The following is an 18570-nucleotide window of genomic DNA, read 5'->3' as shown; positions in this document are numbered from 1 at the left end:
ATTGCTTCTATACATAAAAGAAAGTTCTCTCACTTGAGGGAGTAAAAGTCTTTATTTTTATCATCTTCCCCCCTTCCTCACTGGGTTTTACTTAAGGTTTTTCTGCCCCAGAAACCTTTGACAACACCAAGTCCCATAGGCAAACTGCTATACTTTGCAGACCTCCGGAACCTATTAGCTTCCTGCATTGCAGTGAGTTTGTGACAGCTCAAAACTGGGTTCTGAGCCCAGCTGAGTCACCTCCTACTAAAAACTAAATAGAACTGGGTGCTATTACCTAATTTTTTAAAAGGAGTTTTAAAAAATAATTTTGCAAAGGAACTCTGTAGCTCAGTATCAAAGCACCTGGAAATGAGGGGCTATTACAGAAGGGACAATTCCTCAAGAGGTAATAAATCCAGGATAGTTAGAATTCATTTTACTGTATTGGCTAAAGAGGGGGGCAAGATTTGAGCAATTGTCTGGGAACCAGAGTCCAAATTTTAGATCCAGACACAATGCGAGTCACATCTAGTCCTGCAGATAAACTTCTAGAACTTACTTGTGAACACAAGCATGGAGTCCAAAAATCACCATTCATGACTCTAGAGGCAAACATGAAATAGTTTTTAAAATGTATTTAAAAATCAATTGGGCGGTGCCTGAGTGCAGTCGGTTGGGCGTCTGACTCTTGGTTTCGGCTCAGGTCATGGTCTCAGGGTCTTGAGATTGAGCCCGGTGTTGGGCTCTGCACTCAGGGCATGGAGTCTGCTTGAGACTTTCTCTTCCTCTCCCTCTGCCCCTCCCCCTTGTGCACGCGCACTCTCTCTAAAATAAAAAGTCTTTAAAAAAAATTCATTGGAACAGAAAGCAGATTGGTAGTTGCCAGGGCTAAAGAGAGGGGGCAGTAGGGGGTAACTATTCAGTGGGTTTGGGGTTTTATTTTGGATTGATGGCAATGTTTTGGAACTAGAGGTGGTAGCTACACAGCACTGTGAGCATGCTAAATGCCACTGAGTTGTTCACTTTAAAATGACTAATTTTATATCATGTAAATTTCACCTCAATTTAAAAAATCCACTAATAGAGAATTTATGGAACTATCAGAAGAATATAATTACAAAGTCTACTATACCCTCTGCTCCAGCTGAGACCATTATGTACAGCCACCCTGGGTCAATCTCAGTTAGAAGGAATTCCATTAGGACAACATAAGCCAGATCTAATAAGAGTATTGATTCCAAAACGGAACCTAGAGAAAAAGCCAGAAATGTCTGGATGTAAACAAAAGAATAGCTAGAAATGTTGCTTGCTTATGAGCACCCATCATTGATTTCCAGTTGATATTATTATTATTATTATATCATCAGAAATCTCTAAGGTCCTGAAAAACATCTAAATCATAAGAATACATTCTTTCCCCCTTACAACCAAAGAAGCTGGTGTGCCTGAAAACACAGTAGCTTAAAATGGAAATAACTGAGGGGGGCTTTGTGGGATCTTAAAATAGAGCTCATATGTGAAATTTTATTTTTCTTTACAGAATATACACCACTACTTTGCTGCATGTTCAAATCTAATGTACATTTTAGATTTGTCATCATGCTTTTGCTATTTTCAAATATCTCATATGGCCATGCCATTTATAAAAGGGGTACATGCTCCTTAATCCAGCCAAACAAAGGATTATTTTTATTAAATTACCATCCCCTGCTGCAAATCCTCAAAAGATGAAAAAAACAGTTACTATGTAGATCAAATGGCTTCTCTCCTCCTCTATTGATCTCTTTGATGCTTTGATGGAGCTCATGTTTTTATGTTCCATAAGTTTACTAGGTGGGGGTTGTGAGTAGCTAAAATTTATAAATTCTTTCTTACAATCCCTTGAAACACACAGACACACAGACACATACCCCAGGATTGTAATAAGATACAGCGAGTCACACTGCAGATAAAGATTTATGTTTCCACAATTCTTTAGTGATTAAAATGAAATAGAGAAATAAAATGAAATGAAATAGAGAAAGCTCAGGATACAAAGAAAAATGAAGATTGACCTGGAGGGGTCTCTAGGCCGCCTTCCTCATCGATTAATGACTGTGGATCACCCCATGGCTACTCTCTTCCCTGGTGAGGTAAGCGGTCTCTGCTCTGTAGGTCTGAGACGCTTCATTCCAGCTCTGTTGTATGCTCGTATTAAAAGGGGGTATAGAATGCTAGCAGAGCATAGCCAAGGTCATGAGCATGAGGACTGGAGATTTGGAATACAATCAGTAGCAGGTCTAGTTAATTGCTGATTATTGCACCGGGCCAAAAAAAAAAATATTTTTCATTGGAAGTGCTCATTATATATATTTTTAAAGTAATGTCTATGCCCAATGTGGGGCTCAAATTCAAGACCCCGAGATCAAGAGTTGCACACTCTACCAACTGAGCGAGCCAGGTGCCCCTAAAACAAATTTAAGGGGCGCCTGCCTGGCTCAGTCAGTAAAGCATGGGACTCAGGATCATGAGTTCAAGCTCCACATTGGGCGTGGAGCCTATTTAAAATTAAAACAAAACAAATTTGACTCACTCAGGTTCATCTGTTATGCTGTAAGTATGAATAAAGGAAAAGTGTAACTTCCATTGCCCATGATTTCCTGGCATAAGGATACATACATGTGGCATATACAATTCCTGATGTCCTTCAGGGCTAGACAATCTTTGATCTTTACCTGAAGCCAGCCTGGAGCTCGACAAAAGAAACTCCTGGCAACTGAAATTGTCTATGGACTCACCTAGTCTGCAAAGTATAGGCAGCAGAGCCAAGACTAGAGTTAAGGTGAAAGCAGAATCCAGGTCTGACTTAAGAGCCTGTGTCCCCAACCCTGTCGTGGTTATCCATAGAAGGAGGTGAAGAAAGAAAATATGCAAGAAAAGAAGACAGGAAAAATAATAAATGGTTCAATGTCAATCTTTTAATATCAGTGGACCCCCTTACTCATTAGAAAGGAACTAATTCAGCAAAGTAATCTAAGAAGTGACTACATAGGGACCATATTTAAACTTGGTAGTAGGCTGTGTGCCTGAGTGCTTTACATATTAATTCTCCTAACAGCTCTTTGAGTTAGGTTCCTTTGTCCCTGTTTACAGGTAAGAAAAACTACAGCTCAGAGAAATTATACACGGTCGAGATTGTATAGCTTGTAAGTAGCAAAGCTGGGAATCAAAGCCATGCAGTCTGGCTTCAAATTTCATGTCCTTAGCCACTATGCAATACTGTTTCTTTGTCTTTTTTTGGAGGAAAAAAAATCTGTCCTGGCAATCTTTGTCTTCTTCAACCTCTAATTTAAAATATTATCTAATCAGTTTTTCTCTTGGGAAAACATTTTCTTAGAAACATCTGAAGGAAAAAAAGAATCTGTTCTCATTTAAATGAAACAGTATCACAATAAGAACCTCTGTAAAACCACAGACACCACTAGAACAAAATCAAAATGTAGTAAAGATTAAAGCATAATATCCATTCCATGTAAATAAATGCTTGGCAAGCTTTCAGGAGATCAATATGACATTTCATTTGTGAAATGACTATTAATCTCAATAGGTGATAAAAGATTTCATCAGTCCAGTTTTGAAGAGAGGCCAATAATCAAACTCATGTGCAGAACATACCGAAAAAGGATAAAAATGAGAACCTACTCTTTGGTCATGGCCTACTGAAGAAAACAAAAATGAACATTCAGAATCAGCATCTGCTTGAATCTTCTCTATTCGCAGAGGTTGCAACTATCAGAACTTTAAAGAAAAACATTAAAAAATTTAAAATTAGTTGCACATACATTTGATAAGTCGATTACAACTTGGTGATCCTGCAAGAATATTCATCTAGAATTGAATCACAGAGGACATACTTTGAGCAAGATAAATAGGACAGATAAATGGGTCAGAGGTGTTACTTTCAAGAATTCAAAGTCACTGTAGGAGAGTCGTGTGTGTGTGTGTGTGTGTGTGTGTGTGCGCACGTGCACGCGCACGCAAGATCTGTGTTAGTTTGGAGTCCAGAGAAGGAATTGTCAGAGATGAGATGAGAATGAATCAAGAGGGAAGGACAGGGGCGCCTGGGTGGCTCAGTGGTTAAGCGTCTGCCTTCGGCTCAGGTCATGGTCCCAGGAGCCTGGGATCGAGCCTGGGATCGAGCCGCACATCCAGCCCCACAACCAGCCCCACATCCAGCCCCACATCCACCCCCACATCAAGCCCCGCATTGATCCTTGCATCAGGCTCCCTGCTCCGCGGGAAGCCTGCTTCTCCCTCTCCCACTCCCCCTGCTTGTGTTCCCTCTCTTGCTGTGCCTCTGTCAAATAAATAAAATCTTTTTTTTTTTTTAAAGAGGGAAGGGCAATGCAGCAGAATCAAGGGGAAGCTCAATGAAACCCAAGGTCACAGGAAATGATTTTGGCCTATACTAGAAAGAAAAGATTGGGATGGCAATTAAGGGAGAAACCGAGAAACCTGCCAAGCACACATTCTGCCAAACTACAACTACCACAAACTATCCCTCTGGGCAGGTTTGCTTAGTATCACCTCAGATAGGGCTTAGGCAAAAACAAAAGACCTGCAACTATGCCAAATAAATCTATTTTTAGCCACGGAAGTTGGGCTCTCGAATCGGCACTTCATATATCTTATTCATGCAGATTTGGACATTTAATTTCGTTTCTAATAAAAATTCCTTTTGAAGAAAACTTTGACCTTATCTCATCTAAACTAAGTGCATGCTGCCGGTGATGACAGCCAAGCTAACCCAAGGCAAGTCAGCATTTGTTTGTTCCTGTTTGTGCTTTTCCCACATCTAAGTCTTGACCCTCTGGTTATTTGAAGACAGCTGGTCTTGTCTTACCCATAAGTTTTAGCTTCTCCAAGTTAACCATAAGCAACTGCTTAACCCTTGCCTTGTTTTTGCCCTAGGTCTCTCTCTATTCCCTATCCCATTGCCCTCCCATCTCTCAGTAGTTGGGTATGCTACCCAGAACTGGACACAACATGAATTGGATATTAGAAGTATTAACTCCCTTGATCCGAAACTGTATTTCTGTTGATGAAGCCCAAGATCATACTGATTTCAGGGGATACAGATTTGAAAGCCAATCAATCAGCATTCTTCATTTACTTTATGCCTGGTAGCAGCAATAGGTCAAATAACCATATATGACTTAGTTCTTTGGGATTCCTGGAGGTCAAGTCTGGGGGGAGCAAAAAAAAAAAAAAAAGAAAGGGTAGAGCTCTTCATGACTCTTTTTAAAAAAAATATTTTATTTATTTATTTGACAGAGAGAGCACAAGCAGGGGGAGCAGCAGAGGGAGAGGGAGAAGCAGGCTCCCTGCTGAGCAGGCTCAAACCCAGAGGCAGGGAGGGCTCGACCCCAGGACCCTGGAATCATGACCTGAGCCGAAGGCAGACGCTCAGCCAACTGAGCCACCCAGGCACCCCTCTTTGTGACTCCTATAGTATTTACCAGTATCTGCCTTTTCTTACGATTCTGAGAACTGTGTGTAACCAACCCATAGGCTGAGTTCCTTGAACCAAACTACCCCTTTAATTTTAATCTTGTCCACACAATATCTAACAAATGATAAGTTTTTTGTTCATTGCAGAAGTATTTATCAAATAATTACATCTAATATTCTACTTTAAAAGAATAAGTATTTTCCCATGTTACTGAGCCCCAACCCGTCTGTATGCCTGAGACCTCGGGCCACACCAGATAGTTTATCCTAACAATGTGACTTATGGAGAATGCCTATTTTTGTATACCTGGGGCCCTGGGACATGCTGTATCAGTTTGACCACTGCGTGGGTGCTGGACTCTAAATGGCTGAGTCAATCAAATGGACACTGCGTGACTGATTCCCATTAAAAACCCTGGACACTAAGGCTCAGGTGAGCTTCCCTGGTTGGCAACAGTTCACACATGTCACATATCATTGCTGAAAGAATTAAACACTGTCCCTGTGTCTCCATGGGGAGAAGACAACTCTGCAGTATACATCTTTTCCCTTTGCTGATTTTAATCTGTATTCTTTCACTGTAATAAGCTATAAGTATAATGAGTCCTTCTAGTGAACCACTAAACCTGAAGGTAGTCTTGGGGATCCCTGACACAGATATGTTAACGTGGGACAAGAATAAAAATAGTAAGTACTTTGGACAAGAAAAATTTAAGAGGCAATGAATTCCACGGCTGCTATTCTGTCCACTGTCAAATAACAGCATCTAGTAAAATCAGTAAAGATGTTTATAAAATATCTATTTGATGGCAGTTTAACTTTAATTTGGATGCCTCAACTCTTAGAGAATTTTGGTCATTTTTGTTTCAATCCACAATAAATATGAACATTTCAAAATAGGTTAAAATAAATTTTTATTAAAAATTTTTATTAAATGTTAGAAGAGATTTATACACAATTCACAAATTCTTTACAAAACAATTGCCAAACCTTATTCATTTGTAATCGTTTCTATGCAGACTTGGAAATTTTCTAGTGAAATAGGGTCTATAAAACATTTTTTTAGAAAGCATCACAATGCTAATTTTAGGCAAAATAACATTTAAAACTGAAATCTTTGCATGTGAGAACTCAAACACCCGTATCCTTTATCCCAGTGACAGTGTAATGGGAAAATGAACATGAAATTGACTTACTGAGGAAACAATGAATAAATATTCTGTAAACTTGCAAATTCACTCAAGTTTCTTTATTACTTTCAGAAGCAGTGGCATTACAAGGTATTGACAACCAAACTACGTACTCAAATAAAATGAATGTTAATCAAATTAACATTCAAAGAAAAAAATAATGTTTCAAAGAGGCACCCCTTGTTGTAAGATCTGTTAAAGAAGTCTTTAGCACACTGAAGGCTTATGGTACAGGCCATCAACCCTGCAGGAGACAGTCTCTTCACACAGAATGATAATTCATCCCTTTTAGAAGTAAATGTCATCTCTGTAGTAGTATTGCTGGCAAATGAAAGATACAAGTTCAAAATATGATGGCAACATACAAAACTGGTCAATAGTTTTGGTCTTTGTCTGAGAGGTACACTCTGTAGTTTAGCAAAGACTGGCTTTGAGTCTTCAGTTCAAAAGGATGACTGCCCAACTGGCACCATTCCAGAGAGCAGAATCCTAACCACCAACTTGAAAGGAATATGGCTCAACAAAGAAGAAAACAGTAACCAATTTACCTCAAAGATTAGGAAGCAAAATCAATGTCAAAGTATTTGAAATCACAAGGAATTTAAAAATTTAATGCTTTGAAAATTTCCCCCTGAGCTATGGATGCTTTTTTTATGTATAGTCTCTAGTAAAACAGATGCATTCTGTCATTCCAAATTGTACTTATAAATGCTATGACTCTTGGTGCTGAAAATAGATAGTTATGTCTCAAACAGCACAAAGTGGTAGCAATTACACGTTTTGTGGAAATCTTTGGTGAAATGCAATCCTGCAGAAGCCTCCTTATTTTGTTTCCCTCCTCCTAATGCTGCTAGAATCTTCAAGTAATTTTTAAGGGAGAAACTACAAGACCATAATGAAGGACCAGCAGACCATCCTGAAAAGAAAAAAAAAAAGTGTTTTAGGGTTATCTGAAAACCAGTAGTGTAAACAATTAAGTCAGATATGGTTTATTTTTCATAGTCCAACACTAATGTGAAATTCTTTGATTTAAAGAAATAAAGGGTCCAAGATAAATAAACTTGCTTATTCATATTCACCTCATCACCAAACATTCCCTGTCAATGTGCCTTTTTCATGACTTTCAGTAGGTAATTCCTTTTTTTTTTTTTTTAAGATTTTATTTATTTATTTGACAGAGAGAGACACAGCGAGAGAGGGAACACAAGCACGGGGAGTGGGAGAGGGAGAAGCAGGCTTCCCGCTGAGCAGGGAGCCGGATGTGGGGCTCGATCCCAGGACCCGGGATCATGACCTGAGGCAAAGGCAGAGGCTTAACAACTGAGCCACCCAGGCGCCCTCAGTAGGTAATTCTGAAACTCTGTAACTAGCCAGGGTTGTTTACAGCTAAGCAGTTATCTGTAAAGAACTAAAAGAGATACACCTTTCCTTCTGCACAGACTACTTAAGAGACAACCCAAGTACCTCTGAAACAAATAATACATTATATGTTAATAATAATAATAATAATAGACAACCCAAGTATAAGGCTTCCCTGAAGAAAGACTCAATTATCATAAAGCATCATGGATCAGGTAAGAAATGATACATTCATTTCCACATAAATGCAGCTTATTACTATTCTAAGAAAACCTTGCAATCCTTACCTGTTTATCATGCATTTTAACTCCATCTTAAAAGAGTGTTCACAACACAATTCAACCTTTCTTTGTTTTATTATTTTTTAAGTAGGCTTCCACAACCAGTGTGGGGCTTGAACTCAAGACCCTGAGGCCCTGAGAGTGAGAGTCGCATGCTCTACTGTCTAATCCAGCCAGGCATCCATCTAACCTTACTTTGATACCTAGAGTCATCATTATGTATAGTAACTACACAGTTCTGTAACACAGTGATGTCTTCAGTCACTGGGCAACCTAACCCTATAGTAAATGACTTCAGATACTGTGTTTCTGAATCTTTTCATCTGCTTTTTTGGGTTTCTGTCTCTTCTCTTGCTATCAGATCTTAATCCTTTGTGTTCTCACCAAGTCTGCATCCAGCAAGCAATCCACCTTCTTAAGATACTATTTTTAATCTACTGTGAACCGGAAAACTAGCTAAAAACTAAGACTCATTAGGGAAGTGTGCCACGAGCAATGGGCCAACTTTGAGCAACACAGAGAGGGAATGGTGGCATGCATGTCTTGCATTTCCAATCACATTCTAGCTATTACTCTCTCTCTTTCTTTTTTGTTAAGCTTTTCCATGGCTCTACTTCCTCATTTCTCATTCACTACACAACTCATTGCAATCTGGATCCTGTTCCCAGCAACTCCAGCAAAAACTCACCAGAATTCTAGAAAAGGGTTCACAGATTCAAATGCCCACAAGGGCCAGGAAAATAACATAGATGAATATGTGAGTTAGGTATGTGAGTCCATAGGGAATGTTGAGACCACTGGTAAACCAGAGACCAGATGCCTAGCTAAAGGAATTTAAACTCAAAAATATTTATAACACAGAATAAGCCAAATAAAACATAATCTCATACTATGATTGGCCCATGGACCATCAGATCTATTCTAGACTCATCAGCCTAATCAAAGTAAATGAATTTGTATTACAACATAAACAGAAAGAGTCTATCAACGTTCTTAGAAGAATACAAATTAATACAAATTACATCTTACAAAATGTTAATTTTTTTGCATACGGTTATCATGTTTCAGAAATGAAAACATCATTTGCAAAACAATATACATGCTGAGATATCAAACTCAAAGTGTAGCTTACAAGCTGTTTTAAAACCTCAAAACAACTTTATGTATGTATACATGTATAAAATCACATTTTATGAAATGAGATAATAATTCAAATCTATTATATTTATACTCTTTATATAGATATACATATAAATATTATTTATATTTTATATTTAGATGTTTTATCCATGGTCTTCTTAAACTATCCAACCAGAATGAGTCTGCAAAATGTAAGTCAGAGTAGGTTACTTCACTCCTTGGCTTACATCTTTCCAATCATTTCCCACCTAACTCAACGAAAATCCAAAGTTCATACTATCGCCTCTAAAGTCCTACACATGGTTTTACTCCAGCTGCCCAGATCTCAGCTCCTACCATTCTCTCCCTCAAGTCCAGCATCCTAGCTTTCCCACTGAGAGCTAAGATGTTCCGAGACTCCATGAAACTTACATTGCTGCCAATGAGGACTTTAATTGTATCACAGATTATTTAAGTTCAGGGACTTGCTCATCTCTGTCTGAATCTCCCTATGTGTCTAGAATAGTGGTCTGTAAATATTTTTTGAAATAATATTTTCTACCCACTCCACTGACTTTGGTATTTTACTCCTAGTTTCTTACATTTTTATTCAAGGAAGTTTAATTTTTAAAAAGACAATCATTTTTATTTCCAAAAACATGTTAACAATAAATCAAATAATTACCTGAAAAAGTATTTGGCTACCCTTCTGTTAGGAGCCTGAACTTTTTTTTTCTAAAGATTTTATTTATTTATTTGAGAGAGAGGGAGTGCACAAGCAGGGGGGAGGGGCAGAGGGAGAGGGAGAAGCTGCTCCCAGCTGAGCAGGGAGCCCCATGTGGGGCTCAGTCCCAGGACCCTAAGCTCATGACCTGAGCCGAAGGCAGACGCTTAACCAACTGAGCCACCAAGTGCCCCCCAAGAGCCTGAACTTTACGTTCAATTTTTTCAAGAGTTGAATCTTGAATCTACCACTACCTAGCCAAGTGACCCTGGACAAGTTACTTAACCTCTGTATGCCAGTTTTCTAAAATATAAGATCCACTATTGGGTGTTAGAATAGAGGGCAACATTTGAGGAGAAACAGGCTACCTGCATAGTTTCAAAGTATCCCCCCCCAAGATATTTTTTTTAAAGATTTTACTTATTTATTTGACAGAGAGAGATAGCAAGAGCAGGAACACAAGCAGAGGGAGTGGGAGAGGGAGAAGCAGGCTTCCTGCCAAGCAGGGAGCCTGATGCAGGGCTCAATCCCAGGACCCTGGGATCATGACCTGAGCCGAAGGCAGACGCTTAACAACTGAGCCACCCAGGTGCCCCAAGATATTATTAATTATAAAGAGAAAGACCTATCAGTATTAAATATCTCCTGATGCTACTCTAAGAAGGGCACATCACTTGTAAGAAAAATGTATAACCTTAATCTAGTCATGAGAAAACACCTGACAAACCCAAACAAGGGACAGTTTATCACCAATACTCTTCAAAAGTATCAGTCATGAAAACAGGGAAGGACTGGAAAACTCAAAGAAGACAAGGAGACATGAGAATGAAATACAATGTAGATCCTAGGACAGAGAAAGGACAATAGTGGGAAAATTAGCAAAACCCAATGTCTGCAGTTTCATTATTAGTACTGTAACAATGTCAGTTTCTTAGTTTTGATGATTGTAGCATGGTCACGCAAAATGTTAATATTAAAGGATGCTGGTGATATCTACATAGGAGCTTTCAGTACTATTTTTGTAATTTGTCTCTAAGTCTTAAATTATCTCAAAATAGTCTTTTAAAACAGAAAAAAGGAGGGGTGCCTGGGTGGCTCAGTTGGTTGAGTGTCTGGTTCTTGGTTTCTGTCTGAGTCATGATCTTGGGGTCATGTGATCAAGCCCTGTGTCAGGCTCCAGGCTCAATGGAGAGTCTGCTTCCCACCCCCCCCCTCTGCGCCCCCCCCCCCGGCCGCTTGCACATGCTCAAGCTCTCTCACTCTCTCAAATAAATAAATCTTAAAAAAATAAATAAAAAGAAAAAAGGAGATAATAATTGTTATCTCTTAAGGTTGTTGTGAGGCTTACACAAGATGACACATGTTTTGGGGTGCCTGACTGGCTCAGCTGGTGGAGCATGTGACTCTTGATCTTGGGGTAGTTGAGTTTGAGCCCCACATTGGGTGTAGAAATTACTTAAATAAAATCTTTAAAAAAAAAAGATAACACACGTTCTTTTGCACCTAGAATACAGTAGCATTCAGTAAGGGCTCAAGAAATGTTAATTATCAGTAATACTATCTTTTTCTGAGATTCCACATCATATATGTGTTGTTCCTCAATTAGCCTGGCAGGCTGATCTATAGATTTCCCTTTTTCTTTTCACTTTCCAACCCAAATAACTTCAAGACTTTTTTTCACTAAGTCCTAAAACCTTTTCACTCTCTCACTAAGCTGGCTATATTGCAAAAATAATTACATTTCATGCATCTTCATGTTCTTTTTGGAAATAAGAGAACTGTTGATCAAGAAAAAGCCAGTTACTTTTTCAAAGAAACAGAAAGGTGACCAAGTCCTCTTCTTTGTAAATCACACATAAAATTCAAGTTAATAATGACAGCCATTTAAAAAACTAATGGTCCCTAATCATTGTATTGCTAATTACTTTTGCTACTCTGACAAACTATTATCACAATTGTAGTGTACCTATGTAACTGAAGGATAATTACAACCTGTAATATCGCAACAAAGAACAATCAGTCTTGGAGCATCTTTCCAATCCTCAATTACATATAAGTTTTATTAGCAAAATTACAAAACTTGTGATTTCTTTAAAAAATCCAAATACCATTAAAAAAAAGTTATGAAAAACTGTGAATGGCCATGAAATGGCTATGAGTATTAATTTGGGGGTTACAATAAAACATTAGTAAGTAAGCAAATCTACAAATATGGAATCCATGAATAATGATTATCAACTGTATATTCTTTCGCCCACTATTATGTCTATGTGATTCATCCACATTGCTGCATACGGTAGTTGTATTTAATTGTATGTATATGCCACAATTTTGTGCTTATTCTGGGTTGCTTCCAGTTTGTGGCTATCATGAATAAAGCTATTATAAACTATCTTGTACATGCCTTGTGATGGACATAATATTCATTTCTATTAGATCTATACTCAGGAATGGAATTGCTGGGGGAGTGGGGTGTATCTACATGGCTTTAGTAGATACTACCAGCAGAATTCCAAAGTGATCAAATCAATTCACACTCCCACTACCAATGTATATAAATTCTAGTCACTCCACATCCACACCAACACTTAACTCTGAGTCTTTTTCATTTTCACTGGTTCTTTTGCATTTTGGTAGGTCAACTTAGCCGAACTGGAACTGTGTTTCCCAGAATTCCCTTCCCTTTTGAGTTAACCAGTAGAGACTTGTACCACACTTGCAAAGTGGAAGGAGGCAGAAGCCATTATGCTCAGGTCATTACAGGGCGCCAGATGCCCGCCCAACTTACACACGTTGCTGCTGGCACACTGGCTTGCACTGTAGGTACACGTACGGCCAGGCCTGCAACTAACTCCTCCTGCTCCCACAAGAGCTCCACCTTCCGGCCTCTCTGAATTTTGGGCCAAAGACCACCAGCTTTATCTACAGATCACCCATGTCACTGAAGATGGAAATGATGAGACACACATTCCAGTTTCTCCTTACAGGTGCCAGTTTATTCTCACTATTCCCCACTTTATGTCTGTCTTTTCTTCCAAGTGCTGCCCCACTGATTTACAATGACTACTGATCCAAAGGCAATATCTTTCCAAACACTTCTTCACCAGCCCCTAACAAACGTTTTAAGATATAATCCCTTATTCCCTAACGATCATATTGGTTCTGTTTGCCAGATGGAATCCTAAATGTTAAAACTGGCGAATCCAGGGTAAAGCATGTATGGATGTTCATTGTACTATTCCTATGACTTTTCTGAAGGTTTAAAAATTCTTCAAAGTACAAAGATAAATATAACACCTTTGTAACCAGTACTCAGTTTTATTGAGTATTAACACTTTGCCTTGTTTCAAATCTCTTTTTAAAATGATAAAAATTTTTGGGATGTCTGGGTGGCTCAGTCGGTTCAGTGTCCGCCCCTTGATTTCAGCTCAGGTTGTGATCTCAGGGTTGTGAGATCGAGCCCTGCATCAGGCTCTGTGCCAGCAGAGTCAGCTTGAGATGCTCTCCCTCCCCCCTTGCACCCGTGTGTGTTCTCTCTCTCTCTCTCTCTAAACAAATAGATAAATAAAATCTATAAAAAACAAAAAAAATAGGGGCGCCTGAGAGGCTCAGTTGGTTAGGCGTCTGCCTTCAGCTCAGGTCATGATCCCGGAGTTCTGGGATCGAGCCCCGCATTGGGCTCCCTGCTCAGCGGGGAGCCTGCTTCTCCCACTGGCACTCTCCCTGCTTGTGCACATGCTCGTTCTCTCTCTGTCAAATAAATAAAGAATTTAAAAAAACATAAGAAAATAAAATAAAATGATAAAAATTTTACATCTTTCTACCTGAAAGAGCAAAGTGTTATCACTCACTAAATCTGAGTGGTGGGTGTGAGGAAATCTGTAGCAAATTAGTAAAAAGAAAACCAAGCAAAAAAATTAAATAAAATTCTCCACAATAGGGGCGCCTGGGTGGCTCAGTTGGTTAAGCAACTGCCTTTGGCTCAAGTCATGATCCTGGAGTCCCGGGATCGAGTCCCGCATCAGGCTCCCTGCTCAGTGGGAGTCTGCTTCTCCCTCTGATGCTCCCCCCTCTCATACTCTCTCTCTCAAATAAACAAATAAAATCTTTAAAAAAAAAATTCTCCACAATAGACCAGTCATTAAGGCTACAGAAATTTCAGCAATAGTTCTTCATAGGTTGGTGGTAAAGCACAGTCACAAAAATCACATCAAAATATATCAATTCTGGGGCACCTGGGTGGCTCAATTGGTTAAGCAACTGCCTTCGACTCAGGTCATGATCCTGGATTCCCAGGATCAAGTCCCTCATCGGGCTTCCTGCTCAGCGGGGCGTCTGAGTCTCCCTTTAACCCTCTCCCCCTCATGCTCTCTCTCTCTCAAATAAATAAGTAAAATCTTTTAAAAAAATTACCAGTTCTTTGTTTCCTATCAAACAAAACATATACCTTTCCTATGATCCAGCAATTCCACTCCTAGTTATTTGTCCAAAATAAGTGAAAACATATGTTCTTAAAAAAGCTAGTTAAAGAAGAATACAAGGAAGAGGAAGAAAAGGAAAAAATATACTTGTATAAGACTGTTTATAGCTACTTCATTTGTATTAGCCAAAAACTGGAAATAGCCCATATGTCCACAAATAGGAAAATGATAAAATATGGCATATTATACATTGAAATACTATGCAGCAATTAAAAGGAACAAATTATGGCTACATGCAACCACATGGATAAGTTTCAAAATATATGCTGAATGAAAGATGCCAGACACAAAAGAGTACATGTTCTATGATTCCACTTATTTGACATTCTAGAATAAAAATTAATCTATGGTAAACATAGGTGTAAATATTTATGATCTTGGATTAGGCAATGGTTTTTTAGGTATGACACCAAACACAGAAGGAACAAAAGGAAAAATAGATAAAATGGACTTCATTCTAATTAAAAACTTTTGTGTTTCAAAGGTCACCACAATGGAAATGAAAAGACAACCCACTGAATGGGAGAAAATTCTTACAAATCATGTATCTGATAGTGATGGACTAGTATTTAGGATATATGAAGAACTCTTACAACTTAATATAAAAAGACAAAAACTACAATTTTTAAAAATGGGCAAAGGATCTAAATAGAAATTTCTCTAAAGAAGATACACAAATGGCCAATAAACACATGAAAAGATCCTCAACAGGATTAGTCATCAGGGAAATAAAATCAAAACCACAATGAGACACCACTGCACACCCAATAGGATGACTTTAATAAAAAAAAAAATAGTAAGTGTTGGCAAGGATCTAGGGAAATTGGAACCCATATACACTGCTGGTGGGATTATAAAATGGTGATGTTGTTTTGGAAACAGTCTTAATAGTTCCTCGAAAGGTTAAACACAGAGTTACCATATGACCCAGTGATTCCCACTCCTAGATGTACACCAAAGAGAGATAAAAATATGTCCACACAAAAAGACAGAAATATGAGGAATAAAAGAGCTAAACCATATAAACTGTTTAGAAAAGTGCCTGACACAGAAGAAGCATTTGATAAATATTAACTTTACTATTTATAGTCCAAGTAATACTGATAACATTTCTTTCATTAAATAACTTCCCTGTCAGGCATAAGCATGATAAACTCTAAGACTTACCTGCATTGCTGCATCACCAATAGCACGTCGAATTTCCCTTAGAGTTTGATACTGCTCCAACAAGTGATCACCACAGATGATATCTACCTATGGGCAAATAAGAGTATCAAATTGCTTTCTTGCTTCAAAAAACCATATGGGGGCGCCTGGGTGGCTCAGTTGGTTAGGCGACTGCCTTCGGCTCAGGTCATGATCCTGGAGTCCCGGGATCGAGTCCCACATCGGGCTTCCTGCTTAGCAGGGAGTCTGCTTTCTCCCTCTGACCCTCTTCCCTCTTGTGCTTTCTATCTCTCATTCTCTCTCTCTCAAATAAATAAATAAAATCTTTAAAAAAAAAAAAACCATATGAAAAAATTAGGAAAAACCAATGTAATTATTTCCAGGCTAGACTTTGCTATTTTATTTTAGACTGATAAAACACTCTCAAGACAGATTTTAGAAACCTGCTACAGAAATAAAGTGGAAGGAGCATTAGAAGACATTGCAGGACAACAGCATAGTATAGCAGATACTCAAAATGATTTCCTTGAATTGCTGAGAACAAGTAAAATCACATTTGATATATTCAGCATAAAGGTGGCACAGGAAGGTACATTTTTTTAAAGTTCATGATAAAATGATTAAAAGGAAATATAATACTTAAAAAGGTAATCTCTAGTTATTTTGAGTAATTCTCTTATAAGGAATATCTCATTTTCCAACAATGGAGAGTCTAACCCTTAAAGTACACGCTAAGGGAACTATTTTTTCTTTTTTTTAAAAATTTTTTATTGTTATGCTAATCACCATACATTACATCATTAGTTCTTGATGTAGTGTTCCATGATTCATTGTTTCTGCATAACACCCAGTGCTCCATGCAGAACGTGCCCCCCTTAATACCCACCACCAGGCTAACCCATCCCCCCACCCCCCTTAAGGGAACTATTTTATGGATGAAACATCTTAGGATCGTTTTAGTCCTTTAGTAATATCAAAGCTCTAAGATAAATCTACTTTTACACTGGATGCTCTAGAAATAGTGATGTTGTATAGTTATATACTATATGGTAATAAGATTCCGGTATACTTATTTCCTAAGACAAAAATGCAAATCTTCAATCTTTCTTTGTCTTGCAATGAGTGCTCGTTTCCTATTGCCTTAAAATGGGGTCAGGTCCTTGACATCTTATTATCCTTTCATTGGCTAGATCTCCTAACGTCCCTTTTTAGTTTATGGCACGACATTTCTCCTTGTCCTCTAACCCAGAATAGAATATCGCCTGACTCTTATTTCTCCTTTCCCTTTCTTCTTACATGCAATCAGTTACCAAGTCTTATGGCGCTTTATCATAATACTTCTTAGAGTTCATGTCATCCTTTCAGCCGCAGCCCCGAGGGTTAAAGCAGAAAACACACCACCTCCTAACCAGATTTCCTACTTTCAAATTCTGTTTACTCTAAAAATCCCACACACTGCCAACATGTTAATCTTCCTAAAACCTTAAGCAGGGATGGGGAAGAATAGTGAAAGCAATTGCATTTCACTGAGAAGCTACTATGTATACCATATGTTATATACTACATATTTGATATATGTGATCTCATCTAATCTTCATTCTTATGAGCTAGGTATTATAATTCCCACTTTACAGACAGGAATACTTAAGAGGTAAAGACATTTAACTTTCCTAAGGTCACAAAGCTAGTAACTAGCAAAGTCCAGATCTAAACCCAGGTCTATCTTTCTCTAAAGCCCAAGTGCGTGTCAGGGGTTGGCAAACGTTTTCTATAAAAGGCTAGATAATAAATATTTTGGCTCTGTAGGCCATAGGATCTCTGTCATATCTACTCGATCTGCCACTATAGCATGAAAACAGCCTCAGTATGGCTGTGTTCAATGAAATTTTATTTATAAAAACAGATGGCAGGCTAGATTTGACCCATGGGTCACAGTCTGTCAACACCCATGCTATATCATAATTCATAAATTCCAATTAGTACCAACTTGTGTTTCACACTTACTAGTTTCAAAATTGGCAGAGCAATACTTGTTTGCAAAATGACTTAAAAGCAATGATAGTGTAGCTTGAGCACAGAACTTAGGTCCATGAAAAATTAAAGAATTTGGAAACCATTACTATGTTTTGATTTAGTATTCAGCAATCCAGGGACCATCACTCTTCATGAGCTTCACCACATGATATACATTTATGGTTTAGTTACTATTTTTTTTTTAAGATTTTATTTATTTATTTGACAGAGACACAGCTAGAGAGGGAACACAAGCAGGGCGGAGTGGGAGAGGGAGAAGCAGGCTTCCCGCAGAGCAGGGAGCCCGATGCGGGGCTAGATCCCAGGACCCTGGGATCATGACCTGAGCCGAAGGCAGAAGCTTACGACTGAGTCACCCAGGCACCCCTGGTTACTCTATTTTTCAACTTAATCTTAACCCCCAGAAGTTGGCCAGTTACCCACATTTTGATGTGTATGGCCCTAGATGCTATGTGTCCATGTAGGTTTTTTGTTTCGATTTTTAAAAATGGGATTATACCACATAAATTGTTCTACAACTTATTTAAAAAAACAAAACAAAAAAACCTTAATATACCATGGTCATCTTTGAAGTACATAGTTAGCTCTCTTTTTAATAGCTACATAGTGGGGGCACATGGGTGGCTCAGTCAGTTAAGCCATCTGCCTTTGGCTCAGGTCATGATCCCAGGTTCCCTGCTCAGTGGGGAGTTTGTTTCTCCCTCTGCCTCGCCTCCTGGCTTGTACTCTCTTTCTCTCTCAAA

At 38.6% G+C, this 18570-nt stretch overlaps 1 protein-coding gene across 3 annotated transcripts in view; it reads right to left on the bottom strand.

The window, feature by feature from the left end:
- Nucleotides 1-6369: 6369 nt before the first annotated feature.
- Nucleotides 6370-18570, bottom strand: part of PCGF6 (polycomb group ring finger 6) — a 32709-nt gene continuing 20508 nt past the window's right edge. Inside the window, exons 9-10 of one of the 3 annotated variants that reach the window (XM_025880982.2) lie at nt 15794-15880; nt 6370-7578 (exon numbers count right to left, since the gene is read on the bottom strand). In XM_025880982.2, the coding sequence (XP_025736767.1) occupies nt 7522-7578; nt 15794-15880 (144 nt within the window). In that variant the 3' untranslated portion in view covers nt 6370-7521. The remainder of the gene's footprint in view (nt 7579-15793; nt 15881-18570) is intronic. The other 2 variants (XM_073904246.1, XM_073904245.1) reach the window with 2 other exon arrangements.

Source organism: Callorhinus ursinus, unplaced genomic scaffold (genome assembly GCF_003265705.2).
Source record: "Callorhinus ursinus isolate GAN/ISIS: 27379988/994484 unplaced genomic scaffold, GSC_fseal_2.0 scaffold20, whole genome shotgun sequence".
In the NCBI taxonomy this organism is placed as follows: domain Eukaryota; kingdom Metazoa; phylum Chordata; class Mammalia; order Carnivora; family Otariidae; genus Callorhinus; species Callorhinus ursinus.
Note: the sequence above shows the minus strand (reverse complement) of the source record. Positions and strands in the feature narration are given on the sequence as shown.